General features: G+C 35.8%; 1 protein-coding gene across 1 annotated transcript; it reads right to left on the minus strand.

Moving 5' to 3' along the window:
- Positions 1 to 498: 498 nt before the first annotated feature.
- LOC100370938 (sodium- and chloride-dependent glycine transporter 1-like) lies at positions 499 to 21757 on the minus strand. The gene is made up of 13 exons (XM_006811867.3): positions 21612 to 21757; positions 16057 to 16188; positions 13802 to 14072; positions 11597 to 11729; positions 10054 to 10188; positions 9671 to 9774; positions 6912 to 7036; positions 5546 to 5658; positions 5228 to 5359; positions 4365 to 4464; positions 3657 to 3757; positions 2974 to 3147; positions 499 to 1690 (listed from the first exon to the last, which is right to left on the minus strand). The coding sequence occupies exons 1-13, from the start codon at positions 21748 to 21750 to the stop codon at positions 1490 to 1492; spliced, it is 1860 nt and encodes a 619-aa protein (XP_006811930.3). The 5' UTR covers positions 21751 to 21757; the 3' UTR covers positions 499 to 1489.
- Positions 21758 to 21972: the final 215 nt, after the last annotated feature.

Here is a 21972-nt window from a genome sequence, read left to right on the forward strand (position 1 = left end):
TAACCTTCAATCATAAAGCCAATCACACTAAGTACTGAATACGTCATATCTTTTGATTAATCGTTCACTACATTAATAACTACGGATACCAACTGTCAGAATCGTAGTCAGAATAGCGACGATTATCTCGTAATTAGTTCCAAATCACTGAGCCAAGTTCCGTCCAAAACTTCAAATAGGCCTAAACGATGACAGACATAACACAGCAATTCACTAATAATCAGCTAATTAAGTCGGTCAACAGATACGCAAAAACAAATTCATGATACTCATTGGTAATTTGTGTATTGATGAAAGAAAATCTTTCATTATTCTCTTTATACTGCTCTTGTCACACTGCATTCTCACCCGGAAACCGACCAATAAATGGAAACACGTCTACTTTGGCTGACATAAACACCGATATTGTCATTACTGAGTAAAACAGTGAAGGAGTCATCATGAAAGGCAATTTATACCGAATAACAGTCACGTCTCGCACCCAAGAAATAACACCTGTAACATTCTAAAATTAATTTATTTCCTGCATATCAAAATTACAACCAAAGTTTTATATGTCGTATTAATTGCATCTTTTGTGACAAACCCATATGTATGGAATTATTTTGAACCAATGTCACAACCATTCAAAATAACATAATTAGTAGTCAATCATACAAAAGTAACCTGATTAGAGTGATAATTGATTTGGCGGTGTTAACGCTTGTAATGCGCAAGAGTATCGGAAAATGAGTCAAAATTACATTAAAATATTATAATTACGCTTATTATGCCTATATGTAACATGACTTGCTGTAACTTATCGTCAACAACACAAGACATAATAGATTATTGGCTAATATAAAAACGTATATTTTAAGTGTTTCAGAAAAAAGTCCCAGTGTGAGTAGTTTGAATTACCAATGAGCTGCCCTATAGTTTACACGGGGTTAATTACTAGTTCAGAATACACTAGTTCAGTGTAGTGCAATAAAATCGATTGTTACTGAACATGTGACTCAAACTGAGAGTAATCATTATCCAATCGTAAAATTTGTGGCAAATTATTGGGCTGAACTGAATACATTACGCATTTCGTGAACTGTTGGGGCACGTTGTTATAGAGCGGTGTGCATGTTTTTCGTCAATCGTATTACTACATTCTAAAATCTATAAGATTTATTCTTTTATGAAACGCGACGTGTTCAAAAGTGATGTGAGATTGAAGTCTGCTTCAGTGCAGCATTAGATCACAATGATATACTGAATATTCATTTTTCGAACATCACATGATCACCTTATGGTATTAAATTAAATGTATTCACTTATTTAATTATGGACCATGTTTAAAATAAATGCATAATACAATAATTAGCATTACACAATTTACTTAGCCCATTTACTATCCGACCTTCACATTTTAGGAAACATTTAACGGAAATTGACATTATGATAGTGTATGAAGTTGCAATTAAAGTTTGTGAACCGTAAGTGGATCGCATTTTGCAAGTTAGTAGATGGGTTTAGTAGGATAAGAAGAATTGTCATTGAATTCTGATGGCATTTCACAGTTGGCTCTCTCCGTCGTGAATTCAGTCATTGGGTAGTTAGCTGTCGACTTGCCGTCAAGTTCAACATAATAATCACCATAACGATATTTGGGTAAAGCAGGACCCCAGTCGGCTGTCGGTTTGAGCAGTGCCTGCATACGCTGATAGAAAGAAAGAATGTTAGATATTAGACACAGCTATTTTATAGTTCACTTTTCATAAAAGTCAACTGGTGAGATTTTCAGTATTACATATTCCATAAAGTTTATTATAGAAACAAAGTATGTGAATATGCATTCGCTAACCAAATACCTTAGCTGACAACAATTCTTTTTGCCCACAATTATGGCAAATTTCTGAATTAAAATAGAATTGCTAAAAATATCCAAAATAATATAATGATACCAGACAAACAAAGGTCTTGCATGCCTCTCATGCGCTCTCAGATGCAACAATAAGGTATTTTACTTATGGCGTCCATATAACTATATATAAATTTACCGTTCGCCATTGTATTAATCAACTGCCTACAATGTTTTAGATTACTGTGTCGTTGAACTGGCATTGGAAACATTGGGCTACGAGAACGTTCTTCGGTTAGGTGGACCCACAGAGTACAATTATTTATGCACATGTCATGTCAATGTTTATTTTTGTTCCACCGTGTCTCATTTATCTAATAGGCAAATTTGCGCCATTTATATTTATAGCAACTCAAAATTCTACTTGGGACACATGTAGTTGCTTTTGTGCAATCACTTTCCATTTTCGCAAGACTAGTTGATGTCATAAACTATCCACACACCCTGACACCTATTACAATTATGCAATTATTATGCAATGTCGTATTGTCAAATACTGATTTGCATGTTGAAAATGAATGTTATAATGTCACAAATTTCATACAGGAGATCAGGAAAAAATAATACTATCGAGTGTATTTTGGTTTTGAGGGAAAGTATGAAAGAGCCAAGGTGTAGAGCTACCAGTTTGAACTACAAATACAAATGTTCTAACAATTTCTCATTTATATCAACATCAAAATTATCCTATGACTTATTTTTAAACGCCTAAATACTGTGTGGTTCACACATTTGGCTTAAACGCCACTGTGTGGTTTTGGGTACTGGTCTGTGCCACTGTGTACAAACAACTGTGGGTTTCTTGCTCCTAGGTTTGAATATGCGAATTGATTTCTGATCTCTGTTCATTGATGCATGCTATGGTCAAAATGACTCCACGTCGTGCCTGACAAGATGTACAGATCTGTTAAATATATGGATTTACTGCCAATTCGTGCTTTGGGTTTATTAAATAATTTTAGAATTAATTCTAGACAGCTTTGACGTTAAATATGTAAATATTGCATCGAGGATATTTAATATTTTTCTATGAACGCAGCTATGCCTACAGTATAACTCGAATTTGGTGCTGACATACATACCTCTAAGACGTCATTGCCTCGGCCATTTACACAGTATTCATATGCCATCATTAATGGAATCATGAGTGTTGGTGAAATCATTATCACCAATCCAATAACTTCCGCTGACTTTGGATATACATAGCCATCGTAGTACACTGGTACATAATTAATGTACGACATCATAGCGATAAACTGCAATTAACGAGTAATTGTAAGTGACATACAAAATGTTTGTAATAAACCCACCATGCTCGATGAACAAGTTGCAAAATGGTTAATACATTTCTTCCAGTGGACCGAGTAAAGTCTATATATGTAATAATATGTAATTCTTTCGAACTAAATTCAAAACTATTATTTAAGGCCATATGACATGGCCCTTTGAAACATTCACAGGTATATGGGTCAGTGCCACATCTATACGCTTCAAATAACACCTATAATATATGTACAGGCAGATAGCGAATATATAAACACAAGTCTCCACAACCAAACGTACATACACTGACATAGCCCAGATGCCGGGCTTAAATATGGATCGCCTAACCTGTAACAGTCTTACCCATATGTATACTCCTGCGCAAACACGCCAAAACATTGCGACATACAAAGGCACTTGATGATCTACGTGCTCAAAACGCCACCGAAATCCACGGGAAAAGATAAACTGACTTCAGGGTACAGCAATAATAAATACTCACCATTATGGCCAACGGGCTTATAACCATCCAACATATCATCCACCAGGGACTAGGACGAGATCCTAACATCATAGCTATGTCATCATAGAACTGATTGGCTCCTGCCAAAAAAAGATGACATTAAGATTAGTTTTAACTTCCATTGATACCAACACTGATCCTACAAGTAAGGCACACTTAAGTTCAAACCAACTCGGACAGCTATTACGAGCTTGTCCATTGCGAACCTAGATTAAATAACTTACACATGAATGGATGGATACAAACTAACGATGCAATAACTGTTTTTGCATAGCAAAAGCCAGAATAAAAGTCCTGAAACTAAGCACTTCCTCACGAAAAATATAAGTTGAACTGTATAACAGTTCTAAAAAATAATAGTTCAGCAACATTTATAAGGAACATTTGGTAAGAAAAATAGCCACTGTATTTCTCAATACATATAATGTATTAATCTCAATATAACTTATACAATAATATGGCATGAATTTGAAAACATTTTTTGATTTATACTAATATCATATCGATAAAGTACACTAATCTAATTGACATATTGGGGAGCATATTACTAATATCTGGTTCTCATTATCAACATTATAATTATCTTCATTCTGTCCCCTTATTTCTACGTCTACAAATGTTTTATGCAGTCAACGTTTACACTAAACCTCATATTATTGCAATTTGCACAATGTGTTTACTTCTTACCATATATCCATCCAATCACCAAGGATTCAAACAAAGCTATAACAAAAACAGACAAGAGTCCAGTATACCAATCCAGTAGGGTGAATATATATATGCCGCCCTGTAAAAATAGACAAAATTCATTAATATCAACTTTCGATTTAAGTTTCAAAACTTTTTTGTTTGTGGCGTTTTAGGCAATTACTGTATATATAATATATATATGTATATTGCCAATAATGACAATTTACCTGTTGTATGGTCTATAAGTTAATGTATCCACCAAGTACCAGGGATAGTATGGATTAGTAAGATACATATACTGCAAAATTGCAAAGCTCGCAGCATTCGAGATTGAGAATATGGCAATCACGACCACATTTGGAAAATAATTAATCAAAATGAGCAATCCTGGTTAAACTGGTCAAATAATGTTAAACATGGTCAAGCCATGTTCTATCAAGCTATCATGCTGTACAATATGTTTAAGATCGTTTTTAATCTAATTTGTTGAATGGTATAAAACGCAAGGTGGTTCTTGAATGCGGGATTTTAAGTGTATTTGACCTGATATGGAGTGATTTATTTTAGATGATTATGTGTTTATTTTCACTTCACACATTCAACAGAGTAAATTTATACAATATATAATGTTACAATATAACAGTGCTCAAATTAAAATGAGAAAGGATTATGACCGCACAAACAGGATATTGAAAAAAAAATGAAGAAGTGTGAAATGAAGTGTTATACAATGACATGAATACCGAAATAAATTCAAATTATCTAGAATACATGTAGTGGTGCGACCTGACCTTGCCGACGAATGTATTGGTGAAAATTCTACGCGATTCTATCGTTTTGTTTGCTGTACATAGACATACCTTAGTAACCAACGGCAACCCAAGCAAGAAAGAGACACTGCAAATGCATATTATGAGAAGTGTCTTCTGTTTTCGAAATAAGTCAGGAAATGAATCCATTATCCCACTGGCTATACCTTCCACCAAACCAAACTAGGTAGAAACAAAACAGCAATAGAGTGCGATTTGTAACTGATTTGAAGTAATATCAAGCATGCAGAGTCAAATTGTAAGTATTGTTGATATCCACTGCTCTGCAAACATGTATATTTTTAATAATAATTCGAACTTGGTTAATCAGTAGTCCACCAAATGAGAATTACGAGCTTGCATACACACCTGGCTGTCAAGTCCTAACGTAATCAACATAAAGAAGAAAAGAATTGACCATAACGGAGCTAGCGGTATACGAGCCAAAGCCTCTGGGTATGCTACAAACACCAAACCAGGACCTGTGGGAAAGCATTGGACAAAGAAGACATTCAAACACCAAGGCACTGTAGCTAGGTAAATAAAATGACACACACTTTCTAATTTACAATATTTGAACACATCCGCACGTAATCCTTTTCGGAAGATTACGTGAGTCGTATCAATCAAACCTGAGGCATGGATGCAGGTTTCTGAGCACAAGACAATCTAACTTATATATGTATATTTAGACAGTTCTGGTTACATATTTAAGTGCAACACTAGACGCATGACAAAAACTGATTTTAAAATATCAAAACACTGTGGTATACATGATTTTTTTAAAGCAGTGAGGAGGAGGCTTTAAACTTAAGCTTTAAGTGAAATAAGCTTTAACTTAAGCTTTAAGCTTAAATAAATACCTTTAAACTTAAACTTTAAAAAGACTTCCAGATTTGTCCATCGTATTTTGTTTATAAACAATGATTATAGTTTTAATAACTAGACTAACACGCCGTGTCACAAATTCATTTAGATGAACAAAACACCTTATTAAAAGTCCAAAACTCTTCCGGTACCTGAACATAGTGTGTAGGTTTCACATTGAACAAGGCAAAGGCTATTTAATTTTACTTTCCTTACTAATTTGCATAATCATTTAAATGTAAGTATAACCACACACTTGAAATTATGCAGTGCAATTGTAAACATGCATCTTTAATTGTAATTTGAGTGTTATAGCTCCGAAATTTCACTCGTGTTTTTCTACATACAAGTACAGGTTACGAAGCTATAAAAACGCACACACGAAATTCAAACTTACAACTCGGCAAAGCGTCTGATCACTCTAAGCAGACGCCCACCTCAGTACGCCACGGTCGAGGAAGGAATACAAAGAAATAATATTTTTTGGGGGCTGCGAGTGCCCACAATCCCCTATATAATTGCACCTACACACCATTACGTGATGCAACTGAATATGATAAACTAGCTATCATGTGTATCAGTTGTTATAGCATACAATGACCAATGTTTTTAATATCGGCACCAAGTTTTATCATTGAAATTGTATCATTGAACACATGTACCGAAAGACGTGTTATGATTGACTGACAGTCATGTTGATCATACGAATTGTTAATTCCTATCTTTTAGATGACAATACATGTTCGATTGAATGTACATGATATTTCAGCGAGTCAAAAGAAACATTTCTATTTTCATTTATGAATTTAACTAGTGTATGCCATGATAATTTATTGTGTAAAACGTAAAGCGATATTATAATTTTTACCTGACGTAACAACTTTATCAATAGGTTGGTCTTGATCATGAGCCATGAATCCAATGATTGAAAATATTGCTAATCCGCCATATATGCTAGTACCACTGTTTACCAAAGGAACAATAAGAGCATCCCTGGACGAGCGATAATAAGAAAGTTAACAGATAAAAACCGCACACAGTTATGGACTTAATTTCATCTTCAAAATGACAAACTAAACGCATTCATAGGTTCGTCAATACATCTCCAAGTCGGGCATAATTAGTGCCATCGGACTTCAATATCTCTAGTTCTATTTTTCCGACGTGTTAAATCAAATCAGACAAAGTTGGCTATCCGAAAATAGACCGAAAAGAAAAATTCAAGATTTCTAGTCAAGATTTCGAATGCTGATGATGACCCGAACACCAGAAGAGTATTTTCTTCTGATTCTGTTTTCAGATTTCTGCATAGCCGCCACCACCACCAGTTTGGCAGTTGTCGTATCATTGTGATATATCTATGATAATTATGACCGTCTTATTGCCATGTGTTTCAATCAAGCAATATGTACAGTTTGTGCCCAAAATACTAGCGACTTTCATGTAGCTGTATATTCTCAAATGTTCTAGCACTGAGAATGAGTCTGTGAGAGTGCTTGAATATAATCAAGGCACTATGAGTAAATTACAATATCACAAGTCTTGTCAGTGACGGGAATTACCGATAAAGGCGTCAGTAGATTGTGGCCAGGCCCAGTCGAGTCGCCAGTCGATAATTCTGAATTTGGCGACCAACTTGATAACCATAATTCATGAAGTGAAAAGTCACGGCGTAACGCACAGTTGACTTGAATGAGGACTTGGTCCCTCTGTTGCTTCAGTTACAGCTCAACTATGAGGTGACACGTATCTTGATCATTTCATTGCGTTGGTGAAACAAGAAAATCAAACCGTGAAAATTAAGCATTCCACTGAGGGGGTTTGTGAAATTGCCCCTTGACCTGAGTGATAGCATCATTCCACCATCACAGGTTGTTGAGCTGTTTGTAGAACAGAGAATTTGTGATGTGGAGCAGCATTACTAGTCATTTGATATTGTGTGGGAGCATCGTCATTGTATATATGTTGGAAAGCCCAAATGATTCAGTAGCGTTGATGGAAACATACATACCAGCAATAGAAATTCAGCAATAGAAATTGTTTGACCTTGGGAGGCAGCTCAGTGTTACAAAATGATCCGACGACAAGTAAGGAAATTGAAGATAATAGCAAAATAAAGTGTGAATAACGCCATTTCTTTGTTTGCCTCAGAATAAGGGGTGCGTGCTATAGAAATGCCAGTACAGCAACAGGAAGTCAGGAAGTATTCTTGATATGGTAACAGAGAGAAACGAAGGTTTCCAGTATATATGCTGAAAAGGCATAATTCAAGTTCCAGTAGTGTTAAATAAAGCAATTTAATGTATACCTATCAGTACAAGCTGGTCTTACAGTACCGTGTTCTCTAGACCTTAAGAAATTACAAAACAGTCAATTTAGTAAGGGGATTTTTGAGAACAGAATCCAAATTGACAGCGATTCAAAATAAGAATCAACACGAAATAAGAATCCAAATAACAATCCGAATTAGAATCAGTATTCCACTTCTGACACCAAAATGTCACAGTGAAAAGTCTGTTTATTGCTAGACTGCTAGACTGAGGTAGACACGACAATAGTATGGAAATAAAATACACATACGCCAACATATCAAATTAAAGCTCCAATTCAATACGTCTCAAAATAATTACAGGGAACAAAGCACAGAAAAATACAATGAATAAATTCACTAAAATAGGGGATTGCCTAGTATGTATTGGTGATAACTCACAGTTACAGGGTGTGGAAATTGATGACAGTCAATGGCTTCTGCAACACAATGACGAAGAAATACAGGAGTCTCGCTTGCAGAGAAACGCTGTTATTCTGGAGGGCACTGCTGCTCGCAGAATGATGATTGAAGCCTGTATCACTTGTCTCACAATATCGCAGCAGTAACACACATGGTACTCAATTGAATTGGTGGGCCACAACTGTTTAACCTATTTATTGGCGTAAATGGCCCAGATTCAGGTACACCACCTGGGTTCCCACATAAGCCAATCACAATGTGATCTTGCTAGCAACTGTCTCAAGTAGGCAAGTCAGTAGATCGTAAACATCCTTTGTTATATAATCACAGGGCACCTGGTAGATTCCAATTGTAAACAAGTATGAACTAACAATCACCTTTATGGCAGTTATCACACGGCAATGAACACCGTTTCTTCCAACGATTCTATGCACACTTTTATTTGCAGGGATTGATGTAATATGGCAGGATAATATGGCAAAAACATAGAATAAAGAATGCTGACACAAGGGAGAGACTGACTGCACACTCCTTTCCTACTTTAGACATTGTTCTTGATGGTTGCTAATGATCTGAATCTTTAGCAGATATCATCCACCACATGGGTATGTATTGTACTTAGCACACTAATTTAATCCAATGCTTCACATATTTTGGTACAGTAAGTATGACTGGACTAGTTAAAACATCCCTAGAACATTATTTTACAAATTTTTATTGATGAAAAAATAGAACTGGAGAAAGGGGGTGCTGGACCCCACCAGATTATTACAGTTTTTACAATAGACTAATCAAATCTCTAACATTGTATTCTGAATGACTACATTTAGGCCTTCATGTCAACTAAACGTCAATGTTTGTCAAAAATGAAAAGCATAATAAATAATTATTCTTACTTTAAAAAGTTATGATGGAATCTGTTGTAACTTGCCATAGTGAGTAAGGCTCCCCAACCTGGTCCCAGAGAGTAGAAGATCTGAGTGAATGCATCGCTCCATACCTGCACTAAACACAAACAACTGAACAGGAACCATTTTTGACACATTACTTTGGGTCACTGGCAATATCTGCCAATTAGGATCAATGCAACTACAGCGGTTTTGCTATGAAAACCAGCCTTGTCGTACATTCTTATTAGAATAACATGGATGCCCCATCTTTAATATGAATATATAATAAGAACAATATACTTAAGCGATTATAACGTGTCATATTGTTGTAAAGGGTGGCATCCACAATAGGGATACAAACCCCCGCCTCTCCTTTTGCCCGAACACACCTTTGGTATCAATAACGCTTCCCACTTTGGAATAAGGAAATACATGAGCCCATTTGCCGAACCTGGTAAGGTGACTCCACGAATCAACAATATTGTGATGACAAAATAGGGAAATGTTGCGGTGAAATAGACCACCTAGGTAATTGAGAAACAGATTAAAAGTGAGAAAACATCGTCATTGCAAAATAAATAATGTTGTAATGTTATAACTGCGCATGGTTAAAGCGGGGGAGTCGTCACCTGCGCATGCGTCAGATAGCCATAGCGTGTCATTGTTTATAAACAAGCGCCAGTCTGTCCATGAACCTTTGCATTTGTAGCGTGTGTTGTTATCGTTGCTTGGGACTCAATTTCCGCGCGTGCGCAGGTGACGACCCACTCGCTTTCAGGTAACGTTTGTGAACAAGGTGTCTACATTCAACTCGAAAGTAGATGACATTTACAACAAAATAATAAACAATCATCTTATAAACGCTATGAGGTGTCGCAATGACATGCTGCAGCAAAACTACAATACTCGGGACAATATTAAACACCGAATGCACGTTTCGTGAAAGTAACTTAATCTGATTATGGTAATTTGAAATACCCATCGAATGTCAGCAATCAGACTCAAATATCAACCCATCTTGGGTTTCAACATGTTTTTGAGAGCCCCCGCCCCATTCCTCGCGTAAGACACATGTAATATCCAGACGTTAAACGATAGTTTTAGTATTGTTGCCATTTGGCGCTTGTTATATCTTTGCTATGTATGACGTCATTGAGACGCGCTTGCATTGCGTGTTGTTACTAAAAATATATAGAATCCAACATGGCTGAATAGCGGGACCAAAAGCAATGTGTTGACTATTTATTGATAGGGACAGACATTACAACACATGTGTGGTGTTGCCATTATGGCAATCTGATATGTGTATACTACATGCTGTCTAGTTTTAGCGCTAATTCACATTCTTTTAAAATAATATGTAATAGTAAGGTGGAACCATGATATTTTTGTGTTTAGGTTGTATGACAAAACTTATTAAATTATTAAATATTATTATACATATGTCACCGTAACGCCATAATTTACAGCGTATCGTAATTTTGCAGTAATGTACTGAATGAATTCTAAATATGGAACGATTGCGAGCGTAAGCGTCCTCTAATAATAAAAACAAACATGGCAGCCACCAGGGTTTGACCGGACTCCACACAAAGAAGTTCGCTCAATCTGTTCTAAACTTTTTGTATTTCGGCATTCCAATGATGTATCCTTGGAAGGAAAGGACCTGCGTGCAATACTTCTGCTGTACTGTCTTCGTGCATAATTTTCAGTATCCTCATCATAACCTTATAATATAAAGATAACATAAAATGACATACAACTAACAATCCTTAGTCGTGTTTGTTTCCCATGCGCGTTGCAATTCTATTTGTATAAGGATATAGTGAATTATTTGACCCAAAACATATTCGCATATAATTATGGTGCATCAAGTAATACAATGCACTTACCCATATATGGTAGTGATGGATCATGTGACGTGAGACTTACCCGTCCAGAAGTTAGCACTCCTTTGATAAGACATAGAACAACCACAATCCATGATAACAACAAACACAGTACAAGTTTCCACTGTACGCTACCAAGATTGTCAATACCGTCGCTGATATTCAGGACATAGTTTCTGTAATACAAGGTGGTACGCAAAAGAGAATACCCATTGCAGAACACTTGTAATTGAAAAGTTATACGTTAATGCTATGTCATTATCAGAAAGAAAACAATGTTATATAACATAAAGTTTTAATTAACTCAATTAATACTGATGAACACAGCTCTGAACTACGTATGACCATATTTTCCCAAGCGCATAGTTCTGTCAGATGAAGTATATACAATGTATTTCAATGTAATTGTTATTGTGTAGCTAATTTGTGATATCCTGCTTTCCTGAATATTTGCAATTAATTGAGTCCGTTCTCTATAAGTATCTGAACCAATCACTGCTTCACGGATTGACTCACATGGATCATTGTCAAATCTGACTTTGGAGAGCTCTAGAATCTACCCGGTGCATGGATGAATTTACCCATTTATGATCGGTATCAGAATCATTGTTTTAACCCATCAACAACTTGGAACATCTGTTATTGCACTGAGGCGAGTAGAGTGTTAAAACCAAACCAAAGAAAAACTTACTATGGAAAAACCCAAGTAAGCCAAAAAGGAGAATAAATTGCCCCAGGATACCATGTAATAAATGTAGTTGACAGGGAAGACAGTTCCTGGGACGGAGAGTGTTGGTTGGAATTGAACCACACTACTACTTGTACGATCGACACTGAAATATAAACCACAGGGAATGAAAGGAGTAGGACATATGGATACTAATAATTGCTATGGTAGAACCAATCTCCGAGATCAACAGCGGCAACAAAGTAATGTTAGTATTTAAAGGAGATAAGCTTAGAGACCAAGGGGTGTACAAGTAAAAGTTGGGACAGCTTGATACTCATCATCCGACATCTGTTGGTAAGGACACAAGTGGAGGAACCAATAGTCGAAAGTGTGATCTATGATATGTCCATGGAGTTAGTTGTCGTGTATCAATATTTGAACTTGGAAGTGAGGGGCACTCGGGGTGGATTACCGGCTGTAAATTTGAAAAGGAAAATGGGAATGCAATCATCTCTGTCATTGTTCTGATATCACACTCTTACGTATAGAAAGAGAGTGGTTCTAGACATGAGTGAGTGGAAATGATGATGTGGGGGAGAAGACGTCCTCTGTTATGTACATTTCTGATAAAATGAATTGAGGAGACTCATCACCGTTGACATTTGCGAAAAAGGCGTGTGAAGAAGACTAGTATTACCAAGTAAAATTTGAAAGAGAAAATGAAGTTAGCCAATATATTTTATATATACGTTATTTAACATTTAAACATTCAGTTTGTCTGTATATTGCAGATTAGAAACACAAACTCAGCAATAATAAATTGAACTGGGTTTGTCATTTGAAAAACAGATTGGTAGGTGTAAAAGCGAACCTTCATTAAAACTGCATTGATGTCAAGCGTTTTTCCACTGAATCCACGACTGACAGTCTGGTACTGTGAAGTTAGAACAAACCGTTTGTTAGGCTTGTTGGGATACCCAAACGTTTAGCGAAACTCCATAAATCTAGGGGCGTGGTGTAAATAACATACTAATAACATTTCAAGAATGTAGGAATATATAAACAATCATTCAACTAATAACCCCTATTCGGTTTTCGGATATCTCGAATACCCACTACTAAATTGCATTTAGCATTGAGCTTAGCGGAGTTGGCCATTACCAGTACAATTATCGGAATATTATCTTTAATGAAGGCGGGATCTGAACATCAAATACCGAACACTCTAAATGCACTCATAATAATAGTGCTATGACACATTTTTAGATAAATTAGCTTTCAATTTATAATGAAATGACGAAATGTGGGAACACCAACAAGAATGCATGCAGTTTGAAAGGAGTTGAGAATGTGATTAAAAAACACCCACAATAACAAATCAGAAAGATATCTATGATGTAATACGTAACCTGTAACATACATAAAATGAGATACCACTAATACATTTCTTGACATCGCTTCGCTACTTGACAACACATTTGATTGAAAATAGTTATGTCTTTTATTTTACGTTCTGTCAAGATTAACAAGACCTCTAACGATACCCCAATGTAGCGAGGAAAATAGAAGATAACTTACTCCCAATACTGTTGAGCGGGGCTGACACGCACTGCCAATGTCAAGTTCAGAGCTTCACTTGTATTAGTAATGTCAAGTGTATTGTCGATAAATATATCGTTAACTCCAGATTCACGAAGCGTACAAGCATTGGTGTTCCACCAGTTATCGCACCCTGACCATGGTACACTTGAAGTAAATGAAGAAAAGAGATATAACACAGAATAGCCGATGACAATGTTATAGTAGACTATCGTGATAGATGATATTATAACCATTATAAAACCAACACCTGAAATGAGCAAAAATATATGTGGTTAGCATTGAGGTAGTGAAAATACCCAGTATGTGAAATAGTTGTTATTTTCTGGTTATGTTTATATTACTGTGACTATGGGGATATTGCTATGTTATTGATAGATTACTGCCAGTTCGTATTTCTCGCATCAGTATTGCAATATTGTAAATATAGTTATTTGTACGTTTACAGCACTTGTTAAATTTGGTGACCAGTTTTGTGTGGTAGAAACCACAATAGACAGGGTTGAAGTGAAGGCCGAAAATTTATGCTTGCGGTGTTTAATTATAATTGCTTTCTTTTAATAATTGGACCTTAATAAAAATAATATTCGTTCTTATGTATTGAACTATGTATAGTGTATAGTGCAGTGCCGTGGCATAGTTGGTACATACAAAGTGTTCGTTGATCTGGAAAGGGTAATTTCACATACCCGCTGTAAACTGTGGGCCACCTTCCTAGCCCTGTTGACATTAACAGATTTTGGCAAAGTCCATGGATCTACAACTACACCTACTTCAACTTAATGGTCTTAAGCGCGTCTTTGTTCACAGTAGTTATTTTGTCGTATGCACAGTTGTGACGTAAATGTGTTCATCGAATGCGTATTAGTAAGTGGCAAGTTTATTGCACGCTTGAAAGACAAACTTAATTTGAAAAAACAATGATCTGAAAAAATGAAGTGTGATGATTTCAGAAATGGAGAAGCGTGAACATGCGATTTGCTGTTATTCCTCGTCAACGGGTATTCTCGAGTTCTTTGAGAGATCAAAATATAATTACAAACATGGCCTGAAATGATGAAATTCTGATTCAGTTTATTTATTAAATTGAATGGCATTTCAAGAAACTTTATTGAGCCACTCCATCCATGGGCTTACATATTATAATATAGCGTCATCAACGTTAATATAAGCCGAAGGTTCATATTAATGTGCTACACGAGAGGAAATGATTCTGTTTATGTTATATATATGATATTGGTTAAAACTAAAATGTGACATCACACGTGTTCAATTCATGTAGGGACCTTCTACATAGGACAAATGAGTTGAAACAATCAATTGTCATCAGCCTGGATGATTTGTCGTATTTAGTCATAAAAACTCGGAGATGAGACTTCTCTTAAAAAGCTTGACTTAAAATACATGATTCTATTATGTTTCTTAAACAGGAGGAATCTAGATATGAGGCAAAATAATAAATTAATTCTGCAGTTTTTTTATTTCAATTTCATGTGTATACCATAGAAAAATAATTGTTGAGGTGAAATTGAATGATTTCGCCTTTACGTGTTTTTATTTTATACACATTTTCCGAGTAGAACATTTTTGCACCAGTTTTATCAGTAACGAGATTTTGTGTACGCTGATACAATATGATGGAATGCTAATAAGAATGTAAAGTTTGGAAATGCCAGAGTTTCTCAACTGCTTCAAAACTGTGAGCTCAGGAAGCCACCACGATGCATTAGTATATGCTTCAATTCCAACTTTCACCTATAAATTTACATTTATATATATATGCTCAATAAGCAAAAACAACACACCAGTAGTACCGTTAAGTACTTATTAACATATCAGTTGACTTGGCTTGTAAAATAGCAAAAACGAACGTAACACATTCGTATGCAAAAACATACATACATACATTTCATTGCATTGCAAACTAATTACGTTTCAACTCAGTTGATTGGAAGTTTTGCAGTCCTCTCCGAGAAATTGTTAGCATTCAAATATATGTGTATGATTGTTATATTAGTTTCCCTTGTAAACAATGACCGAAAATTAAGTTGATATACATGCGCATGCCCGAGAAAATGAATGCATTTCATTCTTTGCTTTTGTGCTATTTTGAACAAAGAACGAAAAATGGAATGGAAATTAGTACGGACAAGTTTTAGCCAATGGTAAGTCACAAATAGACCAACTGCATCTTTAGTTCGTGATTATTGCAAATGTGCCACATTCTTACTTACCTCTGAACAAAGGACACAGTTTCCAGGCTGTTATTGGCCCTTCACTGCAAAACTGACCCCATGCTAACTCCATAAAAAAGAAAGGCATACCACAAATCACCATGGCAATGAGGTACGGTATAAGGAACGCACCTGTCAGAAAATAGAAATATAGTCGAAAATATCAGTTTTGACAAACATTCAATATTGGGAAGAAATTGAAGGTATCGCACACAAATGCGAAAAATAGAAAAACTAAATCTAATTGATTTGCTTCCATAGTTTGGGACAAATCAGCTTCTCATGAACGGATATACACTAACAGTGTATTCGACGAGATATCCACCTGTTTGATGAAGAGGCGTTTTTTGTTGCGATGTCCCAACATATCAGCATATTTGTTTTATTTAGCTAGGTTGATTGTACTATTTTAATTATTCTGGTTAGCGTACTTAAGGTAGAAATGCAGTTTACCTGACAGATATTTTAATTAGTTAATTAGGAAACCAAGATGACCTCCCTTGTCCACAAAACTATATATTTTCGAAAAGCTTCAAGTTATTGTATGAATTTTAAAATTTTGTAGTATTTTTTTATGGACACTGTAGTTTGAAATATGCACAAAAATGTGCTTTTTTGGTCAAAAGTGATTTAAAAAAAATTAGCTCCTAAACCATGCTTCTGTTTCCTGTAAAAATTGGTTTGTGGGTACATCTGTTTACTATGAAGAAAGCGCCGTCTTGAAAACCGTCCACCAGTTGTCAATTTTGCAGGGAAGCAGCCCACTACTTCAAGTTTATGCATAAATTAACACCCAGGCTAGTTGTCTGTACGATTGTTGTAACACTGTTCAACCAAAAACAATGCCCGGACGGCGTTTTGAAGATAAACACATTGTCAATCATTTGTGAAAATTTCAAAACAAAAGGTCAAAGCGTCTAGGAGCTATTGTTTTTTAAGTCGTGCACTAAAAAGAAGCTGAGATAATTGCTCATAACAATTCACTCAGTAATAAGTTTGCTAATGCTCATAATTAAAATGGCTGTAACAGTTCCAAATTTAAATGTATTATCGTTTTGTTAAAAGTTAAATATAGTGCATAATATGGAGATCCCGTCAATTATTTTTTTCACCATGTTTCTTTTTTGTTATTTATGTACAGCCTTGCTAAATCTTGCTAAGCATTCAAAAGAGAGAATGTTTGTACCTGTTATCTATATTTTAAAATTGTTTTTTGAGTATGTTCCACTATTCATAATTCTACAAAATTTTAACAGTCTATAGCCAAGACTGTTTGGATAATAAAAAGCAAAAAAAAAAAATTCACTCCCAAGTGCCCACAAACATGCATCTCTACCTTAATCATACCTAAACACCAGACATTACTTCATGTATATCAAAGAGTCCAACAATCTTTCCCTTATTTATTTGGCTATGTAGTGTCGTGTACTTGACAGTCGTTTTGTTTTGTTTTGTTTCGTTCTTGTGGATTGTTTGTTAATTGTTTTCAGTCAGCCATTTATTTTGTGTTCTCAGACTTGTAAATGTCTCTATAAGAATTTATACGTTTACGGATCTATGGTTGGTTATGTTATTTATACTTTTCAAAGGGACCCAAATTTGAGAAATATAAATAAAATAATAAAATAACAAGTAGCAGAAATAACAGCTACATGGATAAAAATAGTATTTAAAACGTTTACAGTACATACGCTTAAAGAAAGATATAGTTACTGCAGCTCTAACACACATAGGTAGGAAAGCATTGTACACTATAAGTGTTCTATGCCTGAAAGATCTGAGAGATTTACTTACAAGCTGCTTGAAAATTGAGGTGATACAAAATTAGGAATTGTATAAAATTATGTGAATCCTGATGTCGACACTCCCACCGGGTTAATTCAGGCCACATGATTTGTTTGAGGTACAAGTTTCCGAATGGAATAACAGTTAACAAAATTTCCCAAATCTATGAATTTAACGGGTTATGTGGACGTGATTAACATCACGAGTTGAAATGGGGGTGTGGGGGTTGGACTCAAACAAGCAGAAGCGGCAAGAAATTCAATACAGCGAGTGGGACACTAAAACGCAATCAGAGCTTGTGAATAATCAACGGTCTTTTTTGCCAAAGGCATTCACACTGCCTGAAAATTCATGTGGACTACCTGTACACCGTCAAGTTATACTACTTGATTAATACCGTAATATACACGTATTGGAGCTATGCCGTTTTAAATTCGTTTAAGCATAATTTTAGTACAACGCGAAAAGGATTTTTTCGGATGACGTAATAGATGGAATTTATATAATACATGCGCAGTTTTTCACATGCTTTCTATGCAGATATCAGCAATATGATGATATATTTTCATGGTTAAATTTACTGTTTTACACCCAAAATGTGGCAAATAGAGTGTCCCATGACGCTGATGTGTATTGGTCGGTTTTCGATGAATACTCACAAAATTAAGGACCCTAATTAATTTCCAATTATACAACTTACATATCGGAGTATTCGTTCAATAATAAAGACAGTCTTTCTTCAGATAGTATCTCGTTACTATACTCCAGTATTCGATGTTCAATAAACCCCGTGTTCAATTAAATTAATACTGTGTCTGCGCCTGACATTTGTATACCCCCGCTCAAGGAGGAGTTCATTTTCAACGACTGTGCCTTCCCACACCTTCATCTCGCCAGTGTGTGTTTAAATAATGAATACGCAACGGTAAGTTGCCGTGGTAGAACATAACATGACACCTCACACCCTCACACCCCGGTATGCTAATCACGGCCTCTTGAGACCGGCAAAACATCTATTTTTGCCTATACCACGTAACCCATGAAATGTAATTTTTAGAAACTTCAGCTTTACAAATCTGTACACGTGTATTGACAAGGGTTTCATTTTGCGCATGCGTACATGTTCAGAACCTGGGTCATTATAATTACGTTTGTGATCTTATTCTGAAATGTATATTTGGTGTATGCGCCATATATGTGTACTAACCCTGGTGATAACATAACATTTGCGCCCAAATATATAATTATTTAGCAATGCCATATTAAGTAAATTACTGTGATATTTACTGGGAATTATCTACTTAAAGGTACACACGATGAGTGAGATCGCAATATTCCGCGTATAGAGACACATAGAGTTTGTCATAATAAAAATGTTTCAAAGTATTTTATCACAGATTGGTTGCTTAAACGTCGGGTTGTCGGAACAACGGGTTGTCGGAACAACGGGTTGTCGTAACAACGGTTTGCCGTAACAACGTGTTGTCGGAGAGTTGAACCCTCCCTTTCTTTCAGTACAATCCACGTAATAAAAGTGACGAAATTGTATTATAATGTTGGTTTTGCTATTTTGTTATTTTCTCAACCAGCCTATTCAGTAAATTCAGATGCCAAGTGATACGCTCAAGGTGTATAAATGAATGAAATGTTTGTAAAGTTCCCGCACAAGAGCATATTCTAGTTCCGAGTGTCGGTAATTCGGACCATCATAATATCGTACATTGTAACAGCTGACTGCAACTGCATCATACGCTCGGACAATTCCTTCGCTGTACTGTACTCAGACGTAAAATCCGTACATTTTCTACCTCAAATAGCCGAGAGATTTTATAATATACCATCGGAAGTGTTACTGGTAAAATGTCAGTGGTCAACATGGTTTGTTTGACTTAAAATGTTGGACAAAATATACACGTAGAACGTAAATTTGATATCTATATACAGGGTATGGGTGTTTGTAATAATTTTGGCGTATTTTGTAGTTAAATACATCGGCTATTATTGCGACGTGGTGCCGTGGTCATTGATAATTGTTCATCTCATAACAAGTTTAGTAGAGTCTATTTTCGCCTTATTTGGTTTGAATATTGGAATTCACTTCAACTTATTTGTCAGATGTCTATCTACATGTCGATACCCTCAATCGACTGAAAACTGTATCGCAATTAAAGTGAACTTAGATTTTGGTGGTAAGCCATACTGCCGATGTACTGTCTTCGTGCATACTTTGAGGTAACTTCGTAATAATCTTATATCATGCACACGTGTAGTAGAATGTATTTGAGGGAATACAAGACGTTATTTTAATTAGAAATAATTCAGAAATTAATTCCGAACTAATCAGAATTTATTCCATAATAATTTAATTTTGTTTTGATTTGTTTTTAGCAAGAAGAATCGTGAAGTCTGGCGACGCTGATAGCACAGGGTAAATGTCCTGAATATTGTTGTCCCATGAAAATCATGATGAAGACACAGTATTACTACGTCTATCAGTTTTCATGTTTCATGCAGTATGCCTCTGTGATACTGTAAATAATACAAATATTTTAGAATTGTTGTGAGATATTTCGATATTGTATGAATAGGAATACCAATAAATAGTATGAATATGAGCCGATACAAAATATGTAACGATTACTGCTGTCGTCTAACGTACGAGGGATTATATTATATTCTTTTTTTAGCCGTTTGAAAAAACAATCTAAAAATAAAACCATGACCATTTTATTTTAAATCGAAACCAATATTTTCAATGCCATTTAGCTCCACAATTCCAGACATATACATACATTAATCTGAATTCGTTCAACTAAAAATGCATAAATTTTAACTCTAATTTGGGCGAATACTGCGTCTACAACTGCGTGAGCTGCGTCGCCGTGTTCATTGAACCAGAGAGTATCCAGAACGAAGCAAACAAATTTGAACAGTCCCCTGCGTTACTGCATTTTGCTATTTTAAAAAATAGAGTCTGGCACACAATTACATATCGTCCATTGGTAATACACTGGGCCAGTGTAGAATGTATCAACAGGTTTTACGACAAGTTGGGCATTTAATGGTGAAGTTTTAATGAAAACATCTATAACATATCGAAAGCTTGGAACGTCACCTCTCTATTACGAAGCACACAAAAGTGAAAAAATTAAAAATATAAACTCAAAATTAAATTTTGTTTTAATATATGTTTATGCAATGCATTCTCTATGGCACATCCTGTGATGTTTATTTGACTGGGGAACACTGGCCAGGGCAGAAGTCGGCCATCTTGTCCACTCATTTCTGGCGATGTACATTTATTCAATCATTCAATAATTACATATCTTCAATTCCTCCACTTTTAGATAATTAATTACTAAAGCTAGAATGATTTACTTTAATCGTAAGTATGGGCGTATATTTTGAATGTTCTTCACCCCATAAACCATAAATTGGTAACATTTTTGGCAAAACCGTGCTATTGGATATGTAAACTTCCTTACCGGTAATACCACCTAGGTCATTATTGCAGCTAGTGGTGAAACACTGCATGAACGCGTACGTTGTCGCAGAGGCTTTACAATTTCAACACGTGCGTAAGGGGGTCGATTTAAAGCCGTAAATTTCAGCACGTGCCCGAGGTCTCAATTAGAAGGTGTGTATTTCAGCACGTGCCTGCGGGGTCAATGTGAAGCCGTACTTTTAATTTCTCAAGACTTGTAGTTAAACAAATAAATATAACTCTATGACTGTACCGAGGAAGTAAAATATATATTACTTATACTGACCGCCCCCGTTCCTGTAGCACAGAGAGGGAAAACGCCACAAGTTGGACAGGCCCACTGAATAACCAATCAGTGACAATATGAAGTCTAATCTTCCAGCCCAGTTTCCACGCTCCTCGTTCTCGCCTCCTTCGGTTGCCATGCTACACTGCTTCCCCATCTTGTCTCGTCAGATGACACACAACAAGTGTGCAACACAGTAGTATATATTGTGACCACTAGCGAGCTGTTGCACGATAGTGTAAAACCATTATCTGTGTCCCAGGTATTAAATATGACCCGCACACAAATCTGTTCAACCACCGTCACACGCATGCGCAATACTGGGTATTGTGTTGGGTATATTAAATCGAGCCTCTGTCAG

The sequence above is a fragment of the Saccoglossus kowalevskii genome, chromosome 3 (assembly GCF_978046115.1).
Source record: "Saccoglossus kowalevskii chromosome 3, keSacKowa6.1, whole genome shotgun sequence".
In the NCBI taxonomy this organism is placed as follows: Eukaryota; Metazoa; Hemichordata; class Enteropneusta; family Harrimaniidae; genus Saccoglossus; species Saccoglossus kowalevskii.

What these genes read in the sequence shown, in the direction of transcription:
- LOC100370938 (XM_006811867.3), bottom strand. Translation starts at nt 21,750, where the DNA reads ATGGCAACCGAAGGAGGCGAGAACGAGGAGCGTGGAAACTGGGCTGGA. An exon ending in GGTGATTGGATGGATATATG is followed by an intron (nt 3,758 to 4,364) that starts GTAAGAAGTAAA and finishes TTTTTTTGGCAG; the next exon opens with GAGCCAATCAGTTCTATGAT. An exon ending in GAGGCAATGACGTCTTAGAG is followed by an intron (nt 1,691 to 2,973) that starts GTATGTATGTCA and finishes TCTTTCTATCAG; the next exon opens with CGTATGCAGGCACTGCTCAA.